At 41.4% G+C, this 11,630-nt stretch overlaps 2 protein-coding genes across 3 annotated transcripts; one reads left to right on the plus strand and one right to left on the minus strand.

The window, feature by feature from the left end:
* Nucleotides 1–922: 922 nt before the first annotated feature.
* Nucleotides 923–4,731, plus strand: LOC109486854 (proline synthase co-transcribed bacterial homolog protein-like). The gene is made up of 8 exons (XM_019790760.1): nucleotides 923–1,060; nucleotides 1,813–1,920; nucleotides 2,367–2,402; nucleotides 2,757–2,832; nucleotides 3,177–3,311; nucleotides 3,432–3,574; nucleotides 3,939–4,037; nucleotides 4,399–4,731. The coding sequence occupies exons 1-8, from the start codon at nucleotides 962–964 to the stop codon at nucleotides 4,591–4,593; spliced, it is 891 nt and encodes a 296-aa protein (XP_019646319.1). The 5' UTR covers nucleotides 923–961; the 3' UTR covers nucleotides 4,594–4,731.
* A 2,515-nt stretch (nucleotides 4,732–7,246) lies between these two features.
* Nucleotides 7,247–11,630, minus strand: LOC109486852. 2 transcript variants are annotated; one of them, XM_019790759.1, is made up of 6 exons: nucleotides 11,504–11,630; nucleotides 10,499–10,786; nucleotides 9,409–10,355; nucleotides 8,853–8,944; nucleotides 8,396–8,577; nucleotides 7,247–8,157 (listed from the first exon to the last, which is right to left on the minus strand). In XM_019790759.1, exons 2-6 carry the CDS (start codon nucleotides 10,759–10,761, stop codon nucleotides 8,151–8,153), a joined length of 1,491 nt encoding a protein of 496 aa, XP_019646318.1. In that variant the 5' UTR covers nucleotides 10,762–10,786; nucleotides 11,504–11,630; the 3' UTR covers nucleotides 7,247–8,150. The 2 variants fall into 2 exon arrangements, with proteins under 2 accessions (XP_019646318.1, XP_019646317.1); XM_019790758.1 differs by having other exon boundaries at nucleotides 10,499–10,789.

Here is an 11,630-nt window from a genome sequence, read left to right on the forward strand (position 1 = left end):
CTGTGACCACCGCAGAAAAGCATAAAGAGCTGTTATTATAAGCTACAACAAAGTATTGCAATTTACCATATAATCAGAACAAATCTCTATGTAAGATGCGCACAAGCTGCACATCGTTAAGTTTCTAAATTTTCTTTGGCCTGGAAAAACATGCTTTTATTACAAAGATAATATTTATCCAGACCAATAAGGAATAGCGTATTGATGCGCTCTTTCATTTCTAGTCATGTGATCCCGGACGATCCCATTACTGTGATGGGAGTGTCAAATCTGCAGGAAACAAACGGGTCAAATCGTGCCATGTCCAATCGATTAGCGTTAATGACAGATGTCACCAAGATGGTCCGTTGTCGATTGTCTTTATAAGTTTGCTGAAAACTCAGAAAAAGGCTGTATTGTTTGTCATTACCATGTACCAAGGAGGTTGAATCACCAATATTTCATGACAAAGTGATTGGCAGGATGTCAAAGAAGAATATTAGATGCACAATTTTCTCTCAAACCGAACTTTAATACCATTATCTGGGCGCAAAACACGTTGAATCCAAGTTCATATACAACGTTAATCAATTGTTGTTGTTAATCAAGTCAATTGTTGTTGTTAATTGTTGTTGTTAATCAAGTCAATCATCGATCGTGATGTAACAAAATTTTAGTTCTGCAGGGCAAAGCACTAAAAGTATAGGCCACTATAAACCTCCTTCCGCAAGGGGGGCGCTTTTAGCAAATTATGCTTTTTGTTGACTTGTATTGGTTTACTGTTACAGCCTGTCGTTATAAATGGTTCCTATAATGAATATTTTATAATGCTCAAGTTCATACGTGAAATTCAACGATTAACAGCTACGATTTACAAGTTATATAATGTACACAATAAGATGACACCCCCTATATATATGCCGGAGTGGTATAAGCTAGATGAGGTCACAGAGGTCAGCTAAGCCTGCTAAGCTATTTGGGTATGCGCAGATTTGCAGCGATGGCAAGCGACAGCGAAGTTGGTCGTGCTCTTCGCTCTGTTCTCGACCGTGTACAGACCGCGGCTACCAAACGATCCCAGGTAAGGTTTAGTAACGTCCGGAAGCATCTGAATGGTATGATTAGCGAGAATTGTCGGTTGGTGCGGACGCCCTCTCCACTATGACCCAGTTGATGTTCTATTTTCGGATCACTGTGTATAAACAAGGAACCTGATATAACGTCCTTGGTATAAATCGGTTTTAGAGTAATAAAGGATATTTAATATACTACAGAAATGTCCTTGGAGTAATGAATGAATATCGCGTAGGAAATATGAATCTAACCCTCCTCCACCAGAGGTGTCACATATTGCCCAGTTTTATGTTTAATAATAATATAGACATTGAAAATGGTTGAAAATGCCCCGTTACCCGACCTTGCTTGCCCTTCCCCTTAACTGTACAAAATCAAATTGGTGCAACCTGCTTGTGACACATGTACCAGTAGCATGTAGTACAGTAACGTTACCAGTAGTGTAGCGTATAGCAACCTGAACACCACAACCCCTGGGTTTCTCAATTTGAAGTAAATTAAGAAGCTAAAGTTCTACAAATGTAAGCAGTCCCAACTCCAGCCTTTGTCAAGGAAGGCTTCCGAAGAACAATCCACCGCTTCTCTGGTTCATTTGTATGTGTTGGAAAATATACCTAGTGGTAGTAGTACAATGTAGTTCAATCACGATTGAGAGTTACTAGTTCTACCAACACAGGTGAACTTTTAAGGTAAAACTAAGAAAAGATGACAACTGCCCTCAAAGCAAATGAAGCACATGTACTTTACCTCTCTCTGCAGGATTTACCAAAGGTGCAGCCACGTTTGGTGGCCGTGACGAAGACCAAACCCAAGGACCTGATCCTGTCTGCGTACAAAGCGGGGCAGAGACACTTTGGGGAGAATTATGTGAGTACTCTGTATAAAGATGTACATACAGACTACAACACGGTGTTTTCTGTATCACCTGTATCACCATGGGTGGGCTGGTACCGAGGGTGATGCAGAATACACCGTGTTGTATTTTATTAATGTCATAGAACCCCGTGCTGTACTGCTACTATGACACGGGCCAGAACACCCGTATTGAACGTTATCACGTTAACGTTACATTAGGACATACCAATTAGATACATGAACTATACATATATAATGTTACATGACTGTTGTATTAAAAACAATCATGAACAGCTAATATTTCTACAAGTTTTGTTTTCAGTGCCTGGATTGTGACCATTTTTAGATGATGACAAAAGATGCCTTTTCGTTTATTGACACACAAAATAACAAGAGGCTGAATGTTTGGTGGTGGACATTTACAAACACTGTGCTAAATTCCCTGTCTTCTTCCGTAGGTGCAGGAACTGACAGATAAGGCATCAGATCCAGAGGTAAGATCATCAGGAAATGGCTGAAGCACTGCTCACTGTGGACAAGGTTACATACAATAAACTTCAAATCAAAATGTAGTCAACTCCACTGCACAACAAACAAATACTAGTATATAATTATAAGCCAACGTCTATACTTTTGTAGTTAATTATAGGTACAACAAGCTATTACATTAGTGTGACCTTATGAAGTAACCTTTTCAAGAACTGAACAATGGCTACTTTTCATTGAACCAAATGTCAAAGCTGGTAAAATTGTGTATCTGTTAGCATTGATCAAACATTGATATTAAAAATTAGTAGCCTCTCAAGCCACTCCAGAATATCAAACCTCATATACCACTTCTTTTAAAGATTGTAGGTCAGCTTAATGACATCAGATGGCACTTCATTGGACACCTGCAAAGGAATAAAGTCAATAAAGTCACTGGTAAGTGTGATATACCAGTATAGTTTGGTAAGGTCTTTTCTATCCAAAGCATCTCTAAAGTTGGACTGTGAGGAACATTTTTACCTTCTTCTCCTGTTGTCAAAAGACAACCCCACCCCTCCCTTTCCCTTTAGTCTGAAGACTTCTTAAAACTGTACCCTCAATACAATAGTTCTCAAATAAGACTGTACAACACTATGACAATACCTAACAATTAAGATCACAATTGGGGGGCACGGGGTAGTCATTACATTTGTAAACAGAATAAGAACAAGGGTGCTAAAAGTATATAAAAGAGTAATTTGTACAATTTATTTCACCAGCTATCTGTTCTCCAACCGCAGGTATACCAAACCTATACATGGTGGAAACTGTTGACTCAGAGAAGTTGGCCACAGCCATCAATGCATCCTGGGAAAAACTGGGCAGAACAGAGAGGCTGAGAGTCATGGTTCAAGTCAACACCAGCAGGGAAGAACGTAAGGAGTTACTCTTACAATTTCTCAATGATTGTGGTAAGGTAAAGTTTATCAATATTATCCTGTACAATAATGTTGCTGTTCAAGCAGTGCAGACACAAGTGTTTTTTCACCCCGCAGAAAAGCATGGCATCCCCCCTGAGCAGGTGTGTGAGCTGTATAAGCATGTTGTGGAGAACTGCCCTCATCTGCAGGCGGTGGGGATCATGACTATAGGTGTGTACGACTACGACCTGCGCAACGGACCCAACCCTGACTTCCAGGTCAGTAACTGTTATAATGTTAGCCTTTGTTCTGTATCTGTATAGCTGCTATAACCGTCCTTTGGCGTATCACCAGCTTCGCAGGCACACGGTGTGGCAGCAGCTAGAGCTGGCTACATTACACCAAATGACTTGTTACACCTAGCCCATGAACATCTAACTCTAAACATTGTTTAAAGCTACCTAATGATAATGCCCCTACTTTACTTGGTGACACAGAGTTCCACTCTGCAATAGTTCTAAAATGAGTTTTGGACCTCTAGTTTTGCAATTTCTTTAGAATTTTCTATTGCTTTAAGGGCAAATCAGTGATGGAGAGCATTTAGGACTGTCAGTTGAAGGTGGTGTTTGATTATGTTGGCAGGTGCTGTTGAAGTGTAGAACAGACATATGCCAGGCCTTCAACCTGCAACCAGAAGAAGTGGAACTGAGCATGGGCATGTCTACAGACTTTGAACATGCTGTAAGCAATCCACTTTAACTTCTTGTATTAAGTCCTAAATAACTTTGTGCCCACTAATAGTGTTGTAACCAATGAAGTTTTCTTAAAATGTCAATGTCACATCATTGTCTTATTAATGATTGGAAGGAATTGAAGGCTAATTGTCATTGAAATCATTATGTTTAAAAAATGTTTGGCAGAAGTTTGACCATCTTCTCTGAAATAAACTGTCATCTCTTAAATTGACATTATATCTAGAAAAAGTATAGTTTTAAATATTGTTTGGCCTTTCATGATACCATATTGTACATGTTTTGATTAATACTAGGCATGCAATTGAAACAATCTTGAAGACCTGTTACCTGTTTTGTATCCATATTAGATTGAAGTGGGCAGTACAAACATCAGGGTGGGCAGCACTATATTTGGAGCAAGAGAATACCCAGGCTCTAAACCACCTCCAAAGACCACACCCAACAACCCAAATGCCACACCTAACAACCAGCAGCAGCAGACATCTACAGACAAAGTGGAAAGTACCAGACAAGAAATAGATTCTCTAAATATAAAATCTTAATGTCAATTAAGTTGAACATTTTACCTGCAGAGTGAAAAAAAATTGAGCTTCAAGACTGCTATTGTGCAGGGAGGACTCCAGTTCCTATGGAAACTTGTATTTATCAGAAGTGTAACAATAAAAGGCTTTTAGTTCAAATTGCCTGTTTCATTGGTGATTTTTTTTCATTTGCATGTATCCAAATATATACTAATATTGGGTGACTTTAAACTCTTATTCAGCACCAGGGACAGGGGTACCAGTTTCGTTTCTGTGTCATTCAGGGACAGTGCCACCGGTCTTGTTGGTATGTCATTCAGCACCAGGGACAGGGCCACAGGTCTTTTTGATGTGTCATTCAGTACCAGGGACAGGACCACAGGTCTTTTTGATGTGTCATTTAGCACTAGGGGCAGGGGTACCAGTCTTGTTCATGTGCCATTCAGCACTAAGGGCAGGGGTACCACGTGCAGTCTTGTTGATGTGCCATTCAGCACTAGGCAGGGAGTACCAGTCTTGTTGGTGTGTCATTCAGGGACAGGGCCATCAGTCTTGCTCATGTGCTATTCAGGGACACCAGTGTTGTTCATGTGTCATTCAGCACCAGGGACAGGACCACCAGTGTTGTTATATGTCAGATAGCACTAGGGGCAGGGGTATCTGTTTCACTTGTGTGTCATTCAGGCACATTCTGCAATAGTGGTAAGGTAGTCAGAAGTATTGTTGGTGTGTAATTAACAACCTGGTGTCATTTGGGGAAACCAGTTGTTGATGTGTGATTTAAAACCAGGGACATCAGTCTTGTTGGTGTGCCATTCAGCACCAGAGGCTGGTCTTGTTGGTTCCAACAGAAGAGAGACTGAGCCAAAATATATCCCACATGATTGAATTTATTGGCAATGTAAAACATGAACAGACATGTCAGCTGGAATAGATGGTTTGTAACACATAAAGTATGGAGTACTGCTGATCATTACTTCATAACACGGTGGGAGCTGCACAGATATTCTCTTCTACATTTCTGAAATTTTCTGAACAGTGTAAGAAAAATGAAAAATATACAATGTTGTACATTACATGGATTATCTTGATGGTAAGACATATACCCGTGTAGCCAACTGGTACAAATAGTATATACCACAGTTAAACTTTATACTACAACATGGGAACTGCACAAATATCCATTCTACACTATATTACATATGAAAATTGCTAGAGCAGTGCAAGAAAAATAAAACTATACAACAGTTGTACGTGGATTAACCTGATGGTAAGACACTGTATACCTGTGCAATCAAGTGGTACAGATATATACTTACATTACTTCCTACCACACAATGGGAGCTGCACAAAGGTTTTCTATAACATTGTATACTGTTACAAATGAAGACTTTCTGAACAGATGCAACAAAATGGAAAATGTGCATTGCAAAGTTGCAGTAACATATTACATGGCTTAACATGGTGGTAAGACAAAGCTGTACAGTCAATCATGCTGGAGTCTTATGATACAGGTAAATCTGTGATGAACACTAATACACAGTTCTAAAGACTTAATGATGAAGTGTAATCTCTGTTAAAGTATAGTGTTAATGTGCTACCTGGTCACCCTGAGAGTTTGTTCAAGTCATATTACATTGTTATATTGCTCATCCCAAGTTTGAATTGAAAACCCATGATGTTCAGACAGTGTATGAAATCAAGAACATTGAAATTACATATACAGTCCACACACATGTAAGAATTTTACAAATACTGAAGCTAGCTATTAAAGTTCTCTCCAATACATGTACACAACATCACATGTCCACATTTACCATAAAACTACTGTTCATTGCAACAGAACCTAGAAAGAATGTAACATAACCATTGTTATAGATTGTTGGAAACAATCCAAGTGATTCTACAACACTGCAACAGAACATACAGGTCTTCCACACACCCCTACAGCAGTGTAACGGTCAGTGGACAAGTCTTCAGACTTGTACAGGAACTGGACACTCCCCCTCCACAGGTCCTACTGGAGACCACCTCATGTGTACGTTCCTCCACACCCCAGTCCTACTCAGGGTTACATGACACAGTCTGTCATAGATGGCTCACATGAGATGATCTCACTCCAACTACACCAGACCACACAGTACAGTTCCACTGCAGCTGGGGTGGGGGAGGGGACGTCAGAACCAACTCCACAGATAGAAGGCACAAGTTCCTGACGGACTAGTCCAACCCCCCATCACCGCTAACAATCTGACATGGTTTGTGGTGTCCAGTAAGGATGGGGCCCGACATCCCGACTGGCAGGTCGGGTGCAGGGCAGCCATCAATCTCTCACTGAACCTCACAGAGACATGCCAGACAGATGGGGCAGTGTGAGCAAGCTGAACAGTCTGAAAGAGACAAGTGTCTCCTATCTGTAGAGTTGGTCATGACGTCCCCTCCCCCACCCCAGCTGCAGTGGAACTGTACTGTGTGGTCTGGTGTAGTTGGAGTGGGATCATCTCAATGTGAACCATCTATGACAGACTGTGTCATGTAACCCTGAGTAGGACTGGAGTGTGGAGGAACGTACACATGAGGTGGTCTCCAGTAGGACCTGTGGAGGGGGAGTGTCCAGTTCCTGTACAAGTCTGAAGACTTGTCCACTGACCGTTACACTACTGTAGGGGTGTGGGGAAGACCTGTAGGATCTGTTGCAGTGTTGGAAAATCACATGGACTGTCTCCTACAGTCTATAACAGTGATTGAAATAAAAAATAATATGTAACAATCTTGGGCTGTACAAAAAGGTGCAGATAATCAAATACAATTTTTTCTCTCCCCAGAATAAACATCAAAATTGTGTTATATCATACATGTACAAAAAATACCCCGGTCATTATACATAACCACATGTCAGGATACCAAACTTCATGTCAGTATGCAAAACTACATCAAGTCATTATACAAATCTTTGTGTCAGTATACAAAAAGCGATTGCACAGAGTCTGACATATTTTGGGACTATAAATTAGTACATTGTAAATTCTGTCTCTCCAGCATAATTTGTGCCTAAACAACCTAAATGTGTATTTCGGACTGTACAATAAGGATTGCAGAAAGGTATGTAACATTCTCCAGCATAATTTCTATCTGAACATTATGACAGGTGCTGTACATTCAACAACTGGGAGTTTATATACTATTAGGTATAATGTACAATACAGTTTTACATATGATTATATACACACAGTTTCAGGTGCTGTACATTAAACTACTGAAAGATTGCACAGGAATAATGTCGATTAAACAACAAAGTTTTACATAATATTTACATATACACACAGTTTCAGGTGCTGTTGTTGAAAGTGATAATATATATTACACACAGTTTTGGGTGCTGTTGTTGAAAATTATAATATATACACAGTTTCAGGTGCTGTTGATGAAAAGGATTGATGATTTATGCACACAGATTCAGGTGCTGTTGTTGAAAGTGATAAATATATACACAGTTTCAGGTGCTGTTGTTGAGAATAATATATACTCACAGTTTTAGGTGCTATTGTTGAACATGATGATATATACACACAGCAGTTTCAGGGGCTGTTGTTCAAAATGAAATATATTCACAGTCTCTGGTGCTGTTGTTGAAAATAATTATGCAGTATCAGGTGCTGCTGTTGAAATGATTATATATACACGCTGTTTAGATACTGAAAATTCAACAACAGAGATTGACAATGGCAATACAGTTTTACACATAGTTGTATACACACATGAATCATTGCCAATAAATATTCTGTGCATGATGGTAAGGCATCCACTGTTCCACCAAACTTACAAGTCAGGTGATGAGGGGTTGGGGCTTTTATGGCGCCGTTTTTGGGACTTTTTGTCCTTCAGCGAGGCGCGGTCGGTCTTCTGGCGCCGCTTGGTGCTGCGGACTTTGGACTTGTCGCTGGGCTGTTTGAAGGTCACAGTTTCTGATGTCGTCTTCCCGACTTGCTTGGTGCCAAACTGCAGCTGGTGTGGATCATGGACAAAAGAAATGGTTAGAAAAACAGGAGCTGCAGCTGGCATCATGGAGAGAAGAAACACTTGAAACAGGACAGGAGCTGCTACAGTTTCCTTCAGTCAGCCATTCTGTCTCTGGGAAGGACTTTATACTACCTAATCACTCAGTCCTCCTTTAGTTATGGAACAGGAAAAAAATCATATCTTTCTTCCCAAGGCTCTTACATGGTACACAGTGCTTATGTTGATTGTTATGGGCAGAATGTAAATACACTTAGACTCACCGGTGGCAACTGTGTTCCCATGTCCTCATCAGGGATGTTGGGTCTGGCAGCAGTGGAGAGAACACCATCTCCTATGGAGGGGAGGCTTACACCTGTATAAAACACGACAAATGGAAGATTAAGTCATTGGTGTGCAATGTGCAATATACTAGATCAGACACCTGATACTTGCAGTTACTAAACATACACTACAAAACAGATGTTTGAAGTTTGGTTCCTACACTACAAAACAGGTGGTCGAAGTTTGGTGGTCAAAGTTTGGTTCCTACACTACAAAACTCATCAGGAGTTTGAAGTTTGGTTCCTACACTACAAAACTCATCAGGAGTTTGAAGTTTGGTTCCTACACTACAAAAGTCTCCAGGTGTGTGAAGTTTGGTTCCTACACTACAAAACTCACCAGGTTTGTGAAGTTTGGTTCCTACACTACAAAACTCACCAGATGTGTGAAGTTTGGTTCCTACATTACAAAACTCACCAGGTGTGTGAAGTTTGGTTCCTACACTACAAAACTCACCAGGTGTGTGAAGTTTGGTTCATACACTACAAAACTCACCAGGTGTGTGAAGTTTGGTTCCCTGCAGCATCAGTCCTGGATCTGAAGTCAGGCTGGGTAGGACAAGCCTCTCCTTCCTTGCCTTGTGCTTGTTCTTGGTGGCTTTGCCCTGGACCGGTGTCCTCCTGTCCTTGTTCCTGGTAGGGTCTGACTCCATCATCTCCTCAAGCCCAGCTTTCCTGATGAAGTACATCCAGTCCTTTGTCTTGTCCTGGATGGTGGGTGTGTCAGCCTCCCTGCTCAGGTGTCCAGGCTGTGGGGATGTCTTGTAACAGCTCCGTACTCGACCTTCATCCTGCCAGTCAAGGTCACGTGCTTCAAGAGACGTCATGCTCACGTTGTCGAGCCCGACATTTGCCGTGTAGTCAGGTGGTGTCTCCACACGAGTTTTCTGCTTCTTCTTGTTCTTCTTTTTCTTCTTCTTAGCCTCGTGGTTTGTGTCTGCTTCCATCACCTGCTCCACCACAGCTGCTCCGCAGTCTGCCTGCTTGTCCATCGTGGGGGTGGGAGCTCCAGCAGGGTCGGTAGAGTTGAACTCCTCTTTGAGATGATCCATCCAGTCGTTGAGCACTGCTTTTGTTGGGTTTCTCTCCTCATAACGTCCGAGTGAGAATACCTGTTGCTCTTCCACAGACTTCAACGTGGGAGTTTTCGCAGCGTGCTTGCGGGCTGTTCTGGCCCGTGTTTTGTCAGCTCCCATGGGCTCGCGTACCTTTTTCTTGGAATCCATCGTTGCCACGTAGCAATCCATTTCTGTCATGTTTTCATCATTCCTAGAGCCCATCATCATGGAGACAAGAGCTGGGGTCTGCGGACGTCTGGAGGGTTTCCTTGGTCGCTTGCCCTCTCCCATGTTGTTCTGCTTTTGTTGGATATCATTCATCCTTTCTGCATACTCTTCAAACACCGTGGCATTTTCGTCCGGGTGTGTGGGAGTCTTGGCATACCTGTGTTGAGAAAAATGAAAACTTATTACTCAAAGACTTTACTACCGGTGTTATTAAAAGATCTTTACTCTTTACCGAAGAACAGATTCTGCCATGAACAAACCCTTACCACAGGACAGGTGTACACGAAACTTGATAATTACCTGTTAGCTGCCGTGAATCCACCCTGAGGAGCTGGTTGTTTCCTGTTTAGGTTGGTGACGAGTCTTGGCGGGTTGTCCCACTTAGGTATACGCTCCCTGGGGAGTGAAGGCAGTGGTACAGGAGACAGTGGGGGGGCATCCAGGAGAGAGGACGGTGGAACGGCTTCAGGGGTGGGGACGTGTCGACGGCCCCGGATGATAGCGTTACTGTATTTCTGCTGGCGCAGAGCATAGCTTTCCTTCTTAGACTTAGAGTTGCTCATGTTGATTTTTGTTGTTTAATACTAACTACTGAAAGATGAAAAGAAAAAAATTGTAAATAATGCCTGATGAAAACCTTGTCTGATTTGGGGGACTGGCTCACAATATAGTTATAATATACAACATGCAGGCAAAGAACTGATAATTCTTTTACATATGGAACACTTATAATGAGTTTAAAGATCTTCAAAGTGAAACTGAAAGTGGTAACCCAACCAATTGATATAATATGCTCCAACGAGAATATCTTAAGTTCACTTTTGTACACAAGAAGATTGTTCATTTCATCCCATAGCTCAAGATATCAGAAAACATCAATATTGTTTATAATATTAACCCATGCCAGATCAACGTAACCCAGACAGTACGAGTTATGGGGCAATAAACAAATATCTTCAAGAAATGATATTTTTACAGGCATTCACAGTTGTGCGTCCCACCTAAACCTTGGACATACATGTACGTTACGTTTCTACGGGTTCTAAATTGGCCATCGTTAACGGTTTGTCGCTGCACGAACGTGTGTGGGGAGGGGGGCTGTCAAACCGCTGAAACACGTCCTGTCAATCCAGTTGTCGTCTCTGGACCAGAACCATGAACCACCACAGCCGGCCACTGGACCTTGTTACGGTAAGAAATGTACTACACACCGCCCAAAAGTCATGAATTCTACCCTTAAAACTCCACCCTTCCAGTTCTAAACACTTGAAATCATCATAACTTAACAACTCTCTTATATCTTACCTTGAATGATCTTCGATGTTTGATGCTTGAACAAAGTCAATTTTGTCAGAACGAAGAATATAGTCCATAAACAAATTATAAAGTTTGTGATTAACAAAACAACAGTTCTCTGATTTTCTCTATGACA

This window comes from Branchiostoma belcheri, unplaced genomic scaffold, assembly GCF_001625305.1.
Source record: "Branchiostoma belcheri isolate BF01 breed outbred unplaced genomic scaffold, Haploidv18h27 scaffold83, whole genome shotgun sequence".
Lineage (NCBI taxonomy): Eukaryota > Metazoa > Chordata > Leptocardii > Amphioxiformes > Branchiostomatidae > Branchiostoma > Branchiostoma belcheri.